General features: G+C 65.9%; 2 protein-coding genes across 2 annotated transcripts in view; one reads left to right on the top strand and one right to left on the bottom strand.

The window, feature by feature from the left end:
* The window catches only part of C5H7orf50 (chromosome 5 C7orf50 homolog), a 94,924-nt gene that overhangs the window by 47,996 nt on the left and 30,000 nt on the right, over nucleotides 1–16,928 (top strand). The window lies entirely within an intron of this gene.
* GPR146 (G protein-coupled receptor 146) lies at nucleotides 4,003–15,138 on the bottom strand. Its single transcript, XM_047779390.1, has 2 exons — nucleotides 15,042–15,138; nucleotides 4,003–5,906 (listed from the first exon to the last, which is right to left on the bottom strand). The coding sequence occupies exon 2, from the start codon at nucleotides 5,898–5,900 to the stop codon at nucleotides 4,902–4,904; it is 999 nt and encodes a 332-aa protein (XP_047635346.1). The 5' UTR covers nucleotides 5,901–5,906; nucleotides 15,042–15,138; the 3' UTR covers nucleotides 4,003–4,901.

The following is a 16,928-nucleotide window of genomic DNA, read 5'->3' as shown; positions in this document are numbered from 1 at the left end:
CCTCACCTGCCGACAGAGGAGCTTCCCCGCGGGGCGGAGGCCGAGGGCTGGCACTCCGCGGTGCCGAGGGCGGCTGCGCGAGGTGCCAACGGGGTGGCCGGCACCGCTGGGGGCGGACGCACTCGGCCAGTCGGGTCTCCCGAGGGCCCGGCGGGGACGCCACCACCGGAGGTGGCTACCAAGGGGCCGGCTCTGGCTCCGGGCGAGGCGCAGGCTCCCGGGGAGGCGATAGGCAGCCAGGGGGTCGGGGGGATGCGGGGCTCCTCCGACGCGCTCGTCCGAGCTCTGCGTTCGGGCCCTTGACGAAAAGGGAACCCTCTGAAGCTTCTCCCACGAGGAACCACCTTCCTCAGCCCGCTGGCAGCTGCGGTTTGGATGGTTTGGATCTGCGTCCTGGGCGGCGGGCGGCAGCGCGGGCGGCGTGCCGGGGCCGCGGGCAGGGACACGCGCACGTCTGCGCACACGGGAGCTTCTCGCTGAGCGCACGCGAGCGTGTTGACGGCATTCTGCCCCTCGACGGTTCACTGTTGGGTTCGTTTTCCACGTCTCTCGGGTGCTTGCTGTGAGCAAAGTGGCGTCAGCCACGGGGGAGACCGGCCCCTCGTGCGGGCGCCCCCGCCTGTCCCCACAGGCGCCCTGAGGGGGGCCGGTCCGTGTCCGACCCGTGCGGAGCAGGCCTGGCCGCTGTCACCGTCTAAACCGCCGCTGGTAGAGAGGGGGGTGTGCGGGGCCCGTCCACTCGGGCTCCTTGACACACAGCTGGCCCTCGGACAGCTGGGGTTCGTCCACGTGGGATTCATGGTCGGCACCCCCCGCCCCCGCCCCCAGGTTCCCGCACGCCGGACACGAAACGCGCGGAAGGGCCTGCCTGGCTCCGGGTCAGCTCCGACGCGCACGGAGGAAGCGGAAAATGCTGGGGTTACAGCACGACAGGCAAGAGCCACTTAGGACCCTTTCTGAGCTGTTTTCTGAGAGGTCACCCACCCTGGGAAATGCGCACTGAAAGCTTCGGAAGTCGGGTGATAAGTCTCAGGTGATTTAATCGTCGGTGTGCGGGGTGTTCCTCAGCGGGTTCTTAGATTCACTGGGAGAACCTGAGCTGGGCAGGCAGAGGTTGAACTCGTTCGTAATTAGCCCCCACATTGCCCAGCTGGTTTTAAATTCAAGAACGTGACATAGAATTTAACTTCTGGTTTTTTGTTAGGTCTTGTTTTGTTTTTTGCTTTTGAGGGCCACGCCTGCAGCATATGGAAGTTCCCAGGCGAGGGCTCGAATCTGAGCTATAGCTGCCGGCCTCCACCACAGCCACAGCCACACGGGATCCAGGCCGCATCTGGGACCTCCCCCACAGCGCACGGCAACGCCGGAGCCTTAACCTACTGAGCGAGGCCAGGGATCCATCTCACAGCCTCCGGGATCCTAGTCGGGTTCCTTAACTGCTGAGTCACGAAGGGAACTCCCGTAACTAAACTGCTTAATGACTTATTCCTGTTTTGTCCTTGGTCAGGTGCTTTTTGTAAAGGTACAAAGGTTTGATTTCTTCATGTATCTGCCACAGTTAGCAGCAGACCCGGTTTCCTGCAGTAAGTTTTATAACCTTCATGAAGATTAAACTCTCCCCTTTGGGATCTTTCATGATGAAGCTTGGCAAAAGGTAGAGGAGCTTTTGTCTGTTAACAAAAGCAGGACCGTTGACTTTAAAATTATAGTCAAGTTGGAGGCGTTCCCGTCATGGCTCAGTGGTAACGAACCCAGCTAGTCTCCAGGAGAACGCGGGTTCCATCCCTGGCCTCACTCCGTGGGTTAAGGATCTGGCATTGCCGTGAGCTGTGGTGTAGGTCGCAGCTGCAGCTCTGATTAGACCCCTAGCCTGGAAACCTCCATACGCCACAGGTACAGCCTTAAAAAAAAAAAAGACACTACAAAATTGTAGTCAAGAGTGTCAGGAACAGAATTAACGACCTTGGAACATTAGGTGAAATTTACATCCTGGTGTCTTGGGAACACGCTTGAGAAATACAGGATTGGTCAATTTAAAAAACAAGGTTTGTGTGTGTGTGTGTTTGTGTGTGTGTGTGTGTTTGCCATTTCTTGGGCCCCTCCCACAGCATATGGAGGTTCCCAGGCTAGGGGGCGAATCGGAGCTGCAGCCGCCGGCCTACGCCGGAGGCACAGCAACGCAGGATCCGAGCCGCGTCTGCGACCTACACCCCAGCTCAGGGCAACGCCGGATCGTTAACCCGCTGAGCAAGGCCAGGGATCGAACCTGCCATGTCATGGTTCCTAGTCGGATTCGTTCACCACTGCGCCATGACGGGAACTCCAATTTAAAAAACAAGCTACTGGCATTTTCCAGTTTACAAGAGCTGCTCACTCTCTTGTAAACGTCTCAAAAATCATTCCTTTTTTTGGCGATAGGGCAGAGATGGGGAATGCAACACAGGGGCAGGGAGAGGGGAGCCAGGCAAATTCATGACATCACCAAGCGCATGTCCACGGAAGGTAGGTTCTGTGTTGTGTGGTGCCAGCAGCCAGGGCGGAGGCGGGCTTGCTCCTCACACTGGGGTCGGGGCCTGTGCCCGAGACCCTGGCCGCGAGGGCAGACCAGGTGGCCAGCATGACCGCAAGGCCCTCGTTCCCAGCAGATGTGGACGCTGGGGTGGGAAGGGACAGAGAAATGCGTGGCTGCCCCCCACCCCGACCCCGCCACCTCAGGAGGCCCCCAGAGACAGTGAACTTGCATCCAAAGCCACTGAGACACTGAAAAGGGGTTTTAGGCCCCTCCACTGTCTGGGGATGACGAGCTGGGCAGAGGGATGCAGGGCCTCAGGGCCTCAGCCTCTTCCCCGGAGCCCTTGGTCCTGCAGCAGAGGAGAAAGATGAAGCCAGATCCTTTTATTTATTTATTTATTTATTTTTGTCTTTTTGCTATTTCTTTGGGCCGCTCCTGCGGCATATGGAGGTTCCCAGGCTAGGGGTCAATCGGAGTTGTAGCTGCCAGCCTACGCTGGAGCCACAGCAACGCGGGATCCAAGCCGCGTGCCGGATTGTTAACCCATGGAGCAAGGGCAGGGATCGAACCCACAACCTCATGGTTCCTAGTCGGATTCGTTAACCACTGCGCCACGACGGGAACTCCAGAGATCCTTTTATTTTAACCCCGCCACCGCTGGCCTGCGCACCCGCCCGTTCCCTGGACCCGAGTGGCAGTGCGGGCTCTCCGGCCGCAGGCCTGTCCGAGGTGAGCGGCCCTGAGGGCTGCTGTGCCCGGACCTCCCGCCCGCCCCCCAGCCCGGCTGTGATTCCCGGGGGCAGGGGCCTTGGGGAGAGAGGAACAGCCCCTCAGGGGCAGGAGCCCAGAAGCCTCCCAGGCCCTCCCCCCCGCCCCCACCCGGGGTTCCTGCAGGGGATCCGTCTGTCCGAGTTCTGTCCGAGTTCACGTGGGGCCGGGGGTCCGTGTGCTCACGAGACGCTGCCTCCCGGAGGGGAGACGCTGCCTGTAGAAGTAACGCAGCCGACTCCGGGGCTGCTTCCCCAGCCTCTGCCCTCGGCCGGGCGAGCTCCCGGCAGGACGCCTCGGCAAAGAGCCTCGCTCTCCTCGCGGCCTGGCTGAGGGTCAGAGCTGACCGCGTCGCACCAACTATGCCGCAGAACCACGTCGGGGCTCGGCCGCTGCCCCACCATCCCCCTCTTTCCTCAGAAAGGTACCCTTGTGTCTTTGCTGCACGTTGAAAAACAAATCTTTGTAGGGCTTTTCGGGGTTTCAGAATCGAGGACCAGAGGGTTGTGGGCCTGTCCCCTCATCGTAATGACCTGGGGGTGGGCGGTCCCGTCGTGGCGCAGCGGAAACGAATCTGACCAGGAACCACGAGGTTGTGGGTTTGATCCCTGGCCTGGCTGTGAGCTGTGGTGTGGGTCGCAGACGCGGCTTGGATCCTGCGTTGCTTGGCTGTGGTGTAGGCCAGTGGCTGTAGCCCCGATTTGATCCCTCACCTGGGAACCTGTGTATGCCTCGGGTGCGGCCCTGAAGAGAGAAACAAAGAAGCAAAAAGACTTGCGGGTGGAGGAAGGGAACGTCTTTCAAGTCGCCGTTTATAGCACCTGCCGGCGTGGAAGGGTCCATAGGGCTGGTCAGGGCGGGGGGGCGGGGACGCCCGGCTGGGCTTGGACACAGCGGGCGGGAGGGCGGGCCCTGTGCCCCGTGCCCCCCGTGTGCACCTTCAGGGCCATGCGCCTTCATCTCCATCTGTTCTCGGGGAGCGGGAACCGCCCGTGGGCCCCGCCCCGACCAGACACGTCACCGCCCTCGGCTTTCGTATGGGGTTAGGGGTCCCAGCAGTGGCTTTCTTCCTTCAGTCTGTGGACACGCCGTGTGCACCGTGGAGACAGGCTTGGGACAGCCCCTCAGTGACGCGGCGGCAGCTGGGGCGGGAACGGGCTCGGCGCTAAACACAGCCCGTGGCCCTTTTGCGCGCCGTCTCGTCTCGAGGCTTTCACACCTCGCGGCTCTCCTACCGCAAGGACGCCTCCCTCCACGAGGCCTGAAGTAGGAGGGAGGGAGCGGGTGTGTGAATGGGCCCGGGTCGGCAGCGGTGTGAGCTCTCACGACTTCATTTGAGGCTGCGGGAGGCGGGCTGTCGAGGGCGTGGACTGAAAGGTGCGCGTGTCACGGGAGGTGAGCTCACACCCCGCGGCCGAGGGGCATCCCAACCGCTCGCACCTGCCGCTCGGACACAGTGGCCTTGGCCTGAGCGTGGCCTTCAGGGAGGACGCCTCGTACAGCTCTGTTCTCCCCTCACCACCCGCCCGGGGGGCGGGGGTGGGGGCCTGGGCGGCCTGGTCACCGTGGGCCTTGCCGCCAGCCCTGTGCCATCTGCTGGCCGCAGCCCAGGGGCAGCCATCTAGGCCGTCACGGGCGGTGCCCCCGCCTGGTCCAAAGAGCAGCTCCGGTGGCCACGGTGCATCTTCTTCAGGAGCCGCTGGAGTTTGCCGGGGAAGCTTCTGTTGATGTAGCGGTAGAGAAGGGGCAGGGCGGAGCTGCTGCAGAAGGCCAGGAGCCTGGACAGGTCTCTGGCCAAGAGCAGCACCCCCAGATGCTGCCCGTCCGCAGGCTTCCCTCTGGCGGCCAGGACCGTGCGCCCCAGGAGTGTCAGGTAGTGAGGCGTCCAGAGCCCAAACTGCGTGCACACGGTGGCCACCAGGAGCCTGTGCGCCGCGGGGTCCAGCCCGCCCGCGTCCTGGTCGAGCGGCGTGGCCTGCTTCCGGACCCGCGCAATGAGCACGAGCGCGTAGAGCGCGGCCAGGGCGGGCACTAGGTAGCCGACGAGCACCAGGATGGCGTCGGCAGCCTGGGCGTCCTGCATCCGGGAGCACTCGGCCACCCTGGCCGCCACGTGGCTGCAGATGTAGGAGAGCAGCGAGGAGAAGCTGGCGAGCAGGGCGCCGCCCCAGACGAAGCCGCACACGTGCCGCGTGTTGTAGACGCTGGACATGTAGGAGCGGGGCAGGGCCCGCTCGATGTAGCAGTCCAGGCCCAGCAGCGCCGTGGAGTACAGGGCCACCAGCGCCGACACGTTGAACAGCACGAGCAGCGTGACGCGGACCTCGCTGCCCAGGTCCCACACGGCCCAGCCGGAGGCGCCAGGGCCCAGCAGGTGCGCGGGCGCCAGGGCGCCGAGGACCAGGCCGGCCACGGCCATGTTGGCGAAGTAGACGTCGGGCATGGTCATGCCAGCCGGGTCGTGCAGGTTGACCAGCAGCAGCAGGGCGTTGTAGCCGAGGCCCAGCGGGACGCCGACCAGCAGGTAGAGCAGGGACAGGGCCGGCAGGGCTCGCTGGGCGTGCTGGCACAGGAGCTGGTCCTCGCCGCCGCTGCCGTTGAGCGGGCCGCAGCTCCACATGGCGGGCTGTGGGGAGAGCAGCGGTGAGCCTGGCGGGAGCCCCCCACCGCCCCACCCGCTGTGTCCTGGACGCCCCCACCGGCCTGCCCTCCGCTGCTCCTGGGGGAGGCCCGTGCCCGGCCGGCACCGCCTTCTTGACTGAAAGCAGGTTAAAGAGACGCTGCCCCCGGGGCCGCTGGCACCCCAGGCAGGGCGGCCTGCACAGCTCTCGGCCTGTAGCCTGCCTGCTGTCACGGCAGTGATGGGGCCAAGGTGGGAAAGGCCCATGGAGGAGCCCAGGGTAGCCCCTCTGTGAACAGCAGCCTTTCTGCCAGCGAGGCGGCTGCCGCCCGGCTGGGCGCATCCCTGTTTCCCGCTTCATCCATCGGGACCCTGCCACTCCCCTGCCCCCCGCCCCCCCCCCATGCCTGATGCCCAGAAACCTGCCGCCTCCCACCGCCTCAGCAGCCTCACAAGTGGACCTGTGTGGTCCCCACGGGTTCCGTGAGCCTGGGCACCAGCACCCAGAGTCGGAGTGGCGTTGGCCCTGGCATGTCCCGTGCTCCCTCCCAACCTGGCAGACGAGGGGGGGCCTGGCACATGGCTGGACTTCTAGTGCGGGACCGGGCGTTGGCAGTGGGACCACTGTAGAGGAAGGACCCGATGGCCCGCTCAGACCGTTCTGACCCGGCCAGACCTCCAGCTCCGCGAGGAGAGAAACAGCATCCCCAGATCTGGGGACACGTGAGGACTCGCCCTGCTGTTGGCTGCCTGGTGCCCACCCCGCGGGAGAGCCTGTGCTGGGAGCAGGCGCGGGATGTGTGGGACCCCAGCGGTGGGGGCGTGAGGGCCAATGCTCGGGCTGACGCGGTGGGCAGGAGGGACGCTGGGTGTGGGGGTGTCGGCCTGCCGCCTGCTGCCCACGTGCTGGCCCCGTCACCTTCTGCGGGAGCATCTGGCCCACCTCAGGGACACAGGGCCTTTGCTCCAGCGCCCCAGGCTGGGCGCTGGGGAAGGTGGGTGCTCCAGGCAGAGGAGCAGCGCCCTGCCTACGGGTTCAATGCCAGTTCCCCCCCCCCGCCCCCCTCGCAGCTCCTGCCCATCGCGAGCCTACGCTTTGAAGGTGGCCGGGGAGCTGCTCCACCAGAGTGGCCTTTCAGTGCCACGACCAGCCTGTAGCCAAGTCCCCCTCTGCCCGGCCTTACCCAGCTCGCAGGGCCTCCAGGGGCTCCTGGGGTCTGCCCGGAACATCCGCCCCACGGTCACTCCCAAGCCGCCCCCCTCGCAGGGGCGGAACTGCAGCCTGACTCCCCACCTCACTTGGTCCCCTCCCCCGTGCTATGTGTGCACGTGTAGGGGGGCACCGCCTGTGTCTGCCCCGGGGCCTCATGCCATCCCTCCTCCCAGGGCAGATGGAGCGGCCCCTCCTGTTTACAGCCTCTGGGGCTGTGAGTCTGTGTCTGGGGGCCCTCATGTGGGTGGGTGGTCCCCTGCTGCCCTGCCCTCCTGGATGGCTCTGTCCCGAGGGCAGGTGCCACCAGGAGGAAACCTGTGGAAACCGAGGGGCAGGAGGCCGGCCCCCTGCTGGGTCAGCGTCACGCGTGGAGGGCACCCCCAGCTCCATGGGCCACGGCCCAGGAGGGGCCCCTGCCCCGGCCAAAGAATGGCCTGATTCCTGGGAGATGGTCACGTGGAGCCAATCCGGCCAGAGTCCCCTCCAAGGGCTCAGGTGCTTGGCAGCCGGCTCACCCACCCAGTGCAGGATCTTAGATTAAAAACCCGCCTGAGTTGTTTGCCGGCAGCTCATAGACACCGAACTTTTGAAACTTTCCCCCGTAAGCTACAAGCAGCTCTGGGTGCACCTGTCACAGGTCAGCCACGAGGGCGGTTCTGATCTCAACTACTCGTCACCGGCTGCACGGTGCCGGCGTTCGTTTGCTCCCGGTCCCTCTAAACATGACACTTGGCATGTCTGTCCCTTCACTTCTCCAGGTGGCAGGTCCTGAGCAGGGACACCTGTGAGGGTGCTGCCTCATCAGGCGGACGCGAGTGCCTGGCGTTTTCGAAAGTGGGCAGCACCCATCACCCGTGTGAGGACGAGGCTGAGCGGGAGGAGGAAGGAAGCAGACGGGAGCTGCCGCCGTCACAGAGGGCTGTGTCACCAGGACGCGCGCAGGCTGCCTGGCTCGAGACCAGCACAGCGTCCTCTCCAGCCTGGTGCTGGGGGGCCGCCTCGCAGGCAGCACAGTGACCCAGAGCATTGGTCATGTCGGGAAGCGTCCGCCTGCCCCAGTGACAAGACAGCTGGTCACCGTCGTCACAGCCTGGTGTCCCAGGGGGTGTTGGCGGGGGTGGCCGTCCTGCCCTGTGCGGGTCCCCTCCCTGCTCCTGCAGGAAGGGCCCTCCCTGCCGCCCCACACCTGTGACCTGTGCCAGGCGCCCTGCAGGCCAGCCCTCCTGGCACAGCGCCTGGTCCTGCCTCCGCCCCTGCGGTCGCCGGCTTCCCTTCCTGCTCTGGTCTCGAGAGTGTCAGAATCGGGAACAGGCCTCCCCCCCAGCCTGTCTGGGGAGAGGGCCTGAGAACAATGGCTTGGCTCCCACCGTCCGCACAGGGTTGGGCCGGGCTGTCTTTCCAGTCACCCAGCTCTCTGCTCACTTCCTTCCCGAGAAGGAGGAACTTGGGCGGCAGGCGGCGTGCAGACCAGGATTCCAGGAAGGGCCCTCTCCGCGGCCCTGCCCCGAGGCAGTCCACGAGGGCCGGCCCTGCTCCCCAGCGCCTCGGGGGCCGCCTCGGGGGTGCTGGACGCTCCACCGCCCACGGTTCTCTTCCGAGAGCTGCCACCTTCTCCCCAAGCGGCAGGATCACTCCACTTTCCGGCACCCCCCCATCCCCTGCTGCTGCCCCTCAGTTCAAGGGCTCAGGATCAGCCCGGACCCCAGTGTCCTCCTGCCCAGACACGCTGCCCCTGGGGCCCTCCTGACACCCCCCCGGGCAGGACAGTCCCCCGCCACTGCGCTGCCCGCCGGGCTCCTCTCCATTCCTCTTCCCTGCCCCCGCCCCGACCGGCTCCCCGGCCACTGCTCTGCCTCCCGTCTCCGCCAGGCAGACCTCCAGACGCACACTGGCTGGTTTGGCCCCCCCCCCCCCCGCTTTTCCCAACCTCCGAAACCACCCCATTTCCTTCGGCGCAGTGCCCACGCCGGGCCTCTCCCCAGACCCTTCATCAGATGAGACGTCAGGAGGGCCCCAACCGCCTGTCCCGCCTCTCCCAGAGGACCCCCCCAGGGTCCCTGGGTGGGCCCCGGCTCCGTCCAGCCCGGCCGTGCCACTTCCGAGGGGTCCTGGTTCTGGCCCGCCCCTCCCCCTTCTGGTCAGGGCCCTCGTTCCTCCCAGGACAGCTTTTAGGAGCCAGAGCCCTGTCCTGCCCCCCTCCCTCCACGGGGCCCACTCGCTCTCGGGAGCCTGGCCTGTGGTTGCTTCTGTCTTGCAGCAGGTGCGCGTGTGTCCTGTGGACCCAAGACTGCTTGGTCCACAAGCAGGGGCACGCCTGGCACGTGCGGGCGTGCTGCCACTGGGTTCACAGTGATGCCGGCAGCAGGGCTGCTGAGACGCTGGGTGTTGGCGGGGGAGGGGGGGGCGGGGGGCTGTGGGAGGCCCACGCGCCAGGAGGCTGGCTCTGCAGGCCGGGCACTGGCCCTTGCTTGGCCCAGGTTGTCTGAGACGGTTCGGTCATAACTCTGTCCCGCTTTTCCCGTGACAGCGTTCATTCCTGCTCGGAAACTGACTTGCAGCCCGCTCTTTCTAGCGGCTTCGATCACACCCGGGAAGCAGCAGCCCTCACAAGCTGCGCTGCCCGCTCCCCTGCTCCCCCGCCTGGTCCCAGCGAGGCTCTGGTGGAGCGCGTGTTCGGCCAGGCTTGTTGGAGGAGGCGGGGAGGGCGTTACGGCGCTGGGGAGGGTCCTTGGAGGGCGGCGCTGGGGAGGGTCCTTGGAGGGCAGCCTGCGGGAGGGCTGTGCGGCAGCTCCAGCCCTGGTGCAGAGGGCCCTGCGGGGCGGAGCTGAGCGGAGAGCAGCGCCCCGGGGAGGGGCGGGCGGGGGGCGCTCTGCGGACTTGGAACCTCGCCCCTGACTCGGAGGCATCTGCTCCTGGCCTCCCTCGCTCCAGCACGTCACGGAGAGGCCGCCTCGAGAGAGGCTGGAGCCCTACGGTCATGCTTCATCGCGGAAACTTCAGAGGGCCGGGCAGTCGGGCAGGTCGCGATGCACCAGCTGGCCCGCGGGGGCTGGGAGGGGCGATGCGGCGCGCGTGACGGGGCCCAGGCCTCCCTGCCCACTTGTGCTGGGGGGGCCCCGGGGCCGAGGGAAGCCTTTGAGGGAGCAGGTCGCGGGCACCACTTCTGCAGCACCGAGGCTCCCCCCTTCTCTAGAGGGAAGCCAGGTTGAGGCTCCAAGGCCAGAGGTTCACGGTCAGAAGAGCTGGCGTCCACTTGCGGCACTTGGCTGCGTCGCTGCCGTCGGCCTCTGCGAGCTGGTGGGGTGACCTGTGGCTGGCCCCTCGGGAGGACGTGGAAGGGGTGAGACCGGTCAGCGCTTGTGGGTGTCCGAGGGAGGGGCCGGGGAGGTGACAGTCTGTGGGAGGCCCAAGGGACGGAGCCTCGTAGGATCCCGTCCCGCCGCCGTCGAGGTTTCTGAGGCCTTGGCTGTTTCCGGAGTCTTCTCGGCGGGGAGACATCCCTCAGCACAAGTACTCCCGCGCACGAGGGCCTCGTCTTCTGCTCCCTCCGGCTGCAGGGCTTGTCTCCAGCAGAGACGTTCTCCAGGATTTGCCTGTTTCTCGCCCCGGGAGGCTCAGCCGCCCCCCGGCTGCACTGTGAGCCCCTCCAGGGGGCTGCTGGGTGGCAAGCTCCCTGGTGGGGCTGTCCCCTCACCACGTGGCACTGAAGAGCTGTCTGCTCCAGGCTCAGGCCGGGAGACGCTGCAGGCGCCAAGAGGGGACCGAGGCCGTGGGACCCGAGGTGGGCTGTGGCAGGACAAGGTGGGGCGGCCGAGCCCCACCCCCTGGGGCCCCGCTCCTTGCTGGCTCCTTGCTCTGCTCTGGGCCCTGAGCAGGTGCTTCCCCTTGGGTACCCAGGAGGCCCGCGTCGGACGCCCCGAGGGTCCCAGGCTTAGAGAGCGGGCCCCGGGGCGTGGCCAGGCCGTAGGAAAGAGGGGTTGACAGGCCACGCCTCTGCCCAGAGGTCCAGGAGCCCTGACACCAGGTCCTGATAACCGGCGGGGGCTGGGGGGTCGCCAGCAGGCCAGGCAGCCGAGTAGAATGGACCGCGACAGGTGTGCTGAGAGCCCGTCCTATTCAGTGGTCGTACGTTGAGGAAGCAGCTTGGACGCGTCCACAGGAGGGACCGAGGCCGCTTGGTGGGAGCCCCGGCCTGTGGGCTGCAGGGAGGAGTGACTCTGCACGGCTGCCTGGCTGCAGCGAGGCCGGCAGGGTACTCCCTCCGTACCCCACCCCAGTTGAGGAAAATCCCCCCCAGGCCGTCGAGCGGGCACATCCTGGCGGCGGGGGGGGGGGGCGGGGGGGGGCAGGCATGGCGGGGAGCGGGGCTGCGCCTCCTTCCCCGTCTCCACTGCTCAGGAGGCCGCCGTGGCAGCTTCCCCGCAGGGCCGCTGTCCACTGAGGTCACAGGCCACGTGTGAGCTCCCCCGGGGAGAGGTGCTGCCGGGCAGCTCACCTCTGGGGTCTCCATGCCGCCCAGACAGCAAACAGGCTCTGCGGCCGCACTTGGCTGAGCTGGGGTCCCAGCCCTGCAGGCCCGTCCCTGCTCATGACAGATGGCCCGAGGCCCCTCTCACGCACGGCCGGCCAGGAGCACACCCCCGGGTCTTTCCTCCTAGGCTTTTCTAAAAAGAGCCCAGAGTTGTATAAATGGACTCTTCAAAAGTGCAGGTCTGTAGGCAGGTAACAAAGCTCTTGCGAAAATCCAGGGCTGAGGTACGTGGTCATCTCCCAGGCAACAGGAGGCCAGCAGCAGGTCAGAGCAGCAGTCGGGCGGGGAGTGGGGACCCGCGCTGGGCTGCCGTGGTGTGGCCGGCAGCCGTGATGGTCAGGGGCTCCTGTGTGAGCGTGTGTGCACGAGCGTGGGCGTGTACACACACGGAGCCAGCGAAATGCGCACCAGCAGCCACCCCTCCACGGTCACTGGCCTCGCTCCACTGCACCCTCTGGCTCCCACCGAAGCGGCCGCTCGGTCCTTGCTTTCTGCCCGCAGCCTGGCCGGCCGGGTCTGGAGCCAAGGCTGCGTGAGCGGGGGTCGGAGGCCCCACCCCAAGGGAGCAGCAGAGCCCCCGGTGCCGAGGGAGAGCAGACAGGGCGGCCCGGCGGTGCGCCGTGGCGGGCAGACAGCTGGGCCCAGCTGACTGTCCGGCGACCGGCTGTGCACAGGGCCTGGACTGCAGCTCACTGTTCTGGAGTCATTGAGATGCTTTGCAAAGGACTCCTGAATGTTATTTCCTTTTGAATTAACAGGCAGAGGCTCTAACTACAGTGAACGTCCAGCTGGTAGAAGCCAGAGCTCGGAAGGGCTGCTGTTGGATGGGTTTTGAGCGTGGAGCGCCCACGCAGGCCGATTCCCATCACAGACGCCGTGCCTTCCTGGGCTGAGGCGAGGGGCGTCGGTACAGAGATGGCTTGTTTTGAGTTCTGCGTCTTCCGCTTTCTACGGTTCTGACTCACAGGGCAGTGAGTGAACTGGGCAGCTTGGCTCAGACGCATCAACGAGGCTGCCTCTGGTTTTCCATGGAAGAGAGTGGGCATGTCTGCTGGCACCGGCCCCAGGCCTCCTCTCCCTCGAGGCTGATGGGGCGTGTGCTCTAGGGTGGCGCCCTAGCTCCTGCCTCGTGGGCTCCCTGACCAGCGGGGTTTGAGGCCAGTGCTCCTTGCGGGTACCCCCGACCGGAGGGACCGAGACGGACTCCCTCAGAAGTTCAAGGGCCAGACTGAGAAGAGCTCAGGTCTCCACTCCAGACCCGGCGCCCTGCCCAGCTTTCACGGGTGAGCTCTCACCTGCGGGCGGTGCTCACAGCCGCCCATCTTTTCCCGCCTCTGGTTCTTTCCAGGGGAGGAACCAGCGGTTGTTTTTACTCGTTGCATCTGCTCTAACGGGAACCCTTGCTTCCTCCGCTGGAATGAAAACCGGGAACCTCCCGGGTGCCCTCCGCCCTCCTGTCCGCATGTGTGAGAGGAAGGGGGACGCAGGGTGGACGTGCTGGGGACACAGAGGACCCCTGGCCCATTTCACCCTGTCCCTCTGCTGCTCGAGGGGTGGCCTTTGCAAGGAGCCACTCTGCTCTGATGCCTGGGTGGTATTTTGGGGCCCTGGGGCCATGAGACCCTGTGGACAGATGCAGCCTGGGGCAGCCCAGTTATGCAAGAGGCTTTGGCCGTAGAGCGTGGAAGAGCCAGCAGTAATCAAAGGGAAACGGCTCGATAGGAGGTTTCAGGAGGAAGAAGCACAGTTCTGTCACATGCATTGGGACGACTGCTCGGCTGCCGAGACTTGGCTCTGGTGTACAGCCGGGGCCTGAAAGGCTGGGCAGCACGTTGCTGCTCTAAATGACATCCTAGGGCCTGGGGGTGGGTGCCCTCCTCTCCCTGCCCCAGAAAGCAGCTGGGCCCCTTCCCACCTGTCATCACCGCACATCTCCCAGCAGGAGAACGGCTGTACCCTGTCCTGCATTCTAACCGAAAACCCCCAACACCCGCATCAGGTGGATATGTGTCCTGCTGCCACCATCCACCTGCCAGGAGCTTCTGGGCCGCAGGGACCCCAGGCCAGGGTGAAACGACTCAGAGTGTTTCCACCCCCCCGCCCCCCGCGGGGAGGCAGGAAGGCAGTGGCCCCGGGGGGTGCCCAGCCTCAGCGTCCTGTCTGCGACGTAGGAGAGCGTGCTCTCACCAGCCAGAAGCTGTGCTTTCGAAAAGCCTTTTCCCTCCAGAGGCCTTCATTTAGGAAGACAGGAGAGGTTCAGGCTTGGAGAGCTGGACCCCCGAGAGGGTCCTCGGCTCTGCAGCGGGCCGAGGAGCGTGTCACCAGGCCCAAGGCAGGCACAGTTCAGTTCCTATGGAAGTTCCCAGGCTAGGGGGCCAATCGGAGCGACAGCTGCCGCCCTACAGCACAGCCACACTGGGTCCAAACTGCATCTGCGACCTACACCACAGCTCAGGGCGACGCCGGATCCTCAACCCCCTGAGCGCGGCCAGGGATCGAACCTGCAACCTCATGGTTCCTAGTCGGATTCGTTTCCGCTGCGCCACGATGGCAACTCCACAGGCGGAGTTCCTAATGGTGGCTGGAGAGGGCCTGGCTAAGGATGTTCGAGTGCCCGGGCCCCACGGTGGGGGAGCAGCTTGGGAGCAGGGTCAGGATGGCCTCACCCAGACTCTGGCGCGAGCGAGCCGCTTGCCACCGCTACGGAGCCCAGCCTCTGCCAGACGCCGAGGGGCGGGGAGGAGGGCTCCTGCGGCGCAGACAAGCAGCTGCTTGTGTCCAGGTGGCCGGGGGCTGCCGGGTGCTCGGCCAGCGCGGAAGGGCCATCAGAGGACAGGCGCTGCTCAGGACAGTCACACACAGCCTCACCCTCCTCCACACTCGCTGCCCTGCTGGACTCCCACACTGGCACCACAGCCCCGCCGGAGACCAGCTCCCGGGCCTCTCGGACCTGGTGTTGGCTTTCCTGCTGTGGGCAGGCTAGGGGGCACTGCCCTCTTAGGCTTTTTAGGGGACTTTATATTTTTATCCCGTGTCTGAGACCATTAAGGACACTTGCTGCCACCGTTTCGATGTCCTTCCAGAACTTACTCCAATTTTGTAATCGAAGAAGGAGTCCAAAGTTATTGCCGCGGTGCCGGGGGAAGGCAGTCAGCCCCGCGGAGCTGAGCGGAGCGCAGCGGGGGAGGAACCGGACAGGGGAATGACCGTGGGGCAACGGCCCGGCCTGGGCTCCGCAGGGCAGCCGCCCAGGACGGGGACAGCGCCCCCCACCGCGGGGGGCACGCGCCAGGGCGGGGCCGCCGGTCCCCAGGCTGCTCCCCGCGGGCCGAAGCACCACCCCCACTGCCGCCCCGCGCGCCCGACCGCCCCCACCCCGCCTGCGGCGCCCACTCACCGGCTCGCAGGGCCGCGCGGGTCGCCGCGGGGCGCACGGCGGCGGGGCTGGGGAGGCTCTGGGCGCGCAAGCCGCGCGGGCCTGTGTCCACACGTGACCGCGCCCGGCGCGCCCCGCCCCCGGCCCCGCCCCGCCCCCCGGCCCGCCGGGCGCCGCGCTGGCCCGGGGCCCGCGTGGGGGCCGAGGGGCCGGCCGCGGTCCGCGCGGGGCCCGGCGCGCTGAGTCCGAACGCGCCCTAATCGGCGGCGCCCAGACGCCCCCGCCCTCGAGGGCTGTCCGCGCACCTGCTCCTGCCCGGATTCACGCCTTCCTTCCTGCCTTGAGGAATTTCTTTGTAAACAACCGGCCGCAGGAAAGCGTTTAAAGAGACAGCGGTGGTTCGCAGCCGAAGTAATCCTGAAGCTGCTGTTCGAATTAAACGTCGGGAAAGTAGCAAGAAGGAGGCCGTCTCCTCACCTAGGACGCTCGACTCCTAGCAGCCTGCCTGTCCGGGAGCCGGTCCCAAGAACACGTCTTTCTGAAAGTCCTAGTTAGCGGAGGTGTGCTGTGTGGCCAGGGCTTGAATGGAGCAGCGATGATGAGAATAGCAGCCGAGGTTGGCCCTGGGCCTGGTGGCCCTGCCGGCTGGGCCCCCTGTGCGGGACACGACAGCTTCCTGACCACCCGTCGGAGAGAGGCCTCCGGGGGCCCTGAATCGCTGCGGCGGAAGGGCAGGGCCAGATCTCATCCTTGTCCAGTCCCTTGTAGGCCCCCTTGGCCTCGTCATTACTGTGACTTATCCCCCACCTCCACGGGGGGTCTGTGTGGCAGTGGGTGTCCAGTGATGGGGCAAGGGCAGTCCCGTCCCCCGGCACCGCCCCCCGACAGTGAGGGGCGCGTGCTCTGCGCCCACTTCTGCCCTGGGTCCTCAGAGCAGCTCTTGGAGGTACCCACCCCATCCCATGTTTCACCAAACCTGTGGCTCTGTTACTTCCACGCGCGTCAGCTCGCTACCAGCCACCAAAGCAGCCTTGACCCTGTCCATTTAAGAAGCATGTTCATTTCGCCGTTAAAGGAAACATACCTTACCTGTCAATGAGACCCAACACATGATCTCGTTTTAAATTGTATTGAGGCTCGGAAGGCTTAAGCAGCTTGTCCAGGGTCCCACGGCAGAGCAAGAGCAGGGCTCGCCCTCAGGGGTCTTTTCCAGATCAGGGCTTGGGCCTCAGGGTCAGCCTAGCAACCTGCCTAAGACATGTCTTTGCTTGTGAAAGGCCTTGGAGCCCAGAATTCCTGGTCGGAGTCCCTGGGCTGCCAGGCTCAAGGAGGGCTGCCCGTGGGGTGCCCTGTGCCTGGTCGTCACTGTGACGACAGCACTCAGCTCCGTCGGAGCCCCTCAGCCCTCTGCCACCCAACTGCCTCATCTGCAGAGAAAGGTTGCCCCTGGCAAGCAGGTGCTTGGGGGGGGGCATCTTCGGGGCGCCCCCCCCCCCCCCCGGCCGAGGCCAGCAGTGGCCTCTCGCGGGGGATGTAAACACGCTCTGCAGGGCTCCAGCTCTGTAGCCCGCGGCTGGCTGCTCCCCGGAGTGCGGGCCAGCCCCTGGCAAGGCCGGGTGTCTACGGGGACAGCCGCACCGTCCTGGGGGCGGGAGGTGTGCACAGCTGGTCCTGACTCCTGAGTTTCTGACTGCGACAGCCTTGTAGCCTGGTGCGGAGTTCTGAAAACCACGTGGAGGGGGCCTCCCTCTGTGTTGCTGGCAAGAGCCCCAGGGGCCTCTGCCTTTGCCACTGCACACACCGTGTTCATGGCACTGGTGCCATAATTGGGTGCCTTGCTCCGTGGAGAGAAGGGAGACTCCAGCCAGCCAGGGCTCTGCTGAGCGTGCAGAGATGCCTCCTCGTGGA

The sequence above is a fragment of the Phacochoerus africanus genome, chromosome 5, assembly GCF_016906955.1.
Source record: "Phacochoerus africanus isolate WHEZ1 chromosome 5, ROS_Pafr_v1, whole genome shotgun sequence".
Classification (NCBI taxonomy): domain Eukaryota; kingdom Metazoa; phylum Chordata; class Mammalia; order Artiodactyla; family Suidae; genus Phacochoerus; species Phacochoerus africanus.
The sequence above is the reverse complement of the archived record's forward strand: the minus strand, read 5'-3'. Positions and strand labels throughout refer to the sequence as shown.

Coding starts and splice junctions, on each gene's coding strand:
- GPR146 (XM_047779390.1), bottom strand. CDS start 5,900: ATGTGGAGCTGCGGCCCGCTCAACGGCAGCGGCGGCGAGGACCAGCTC.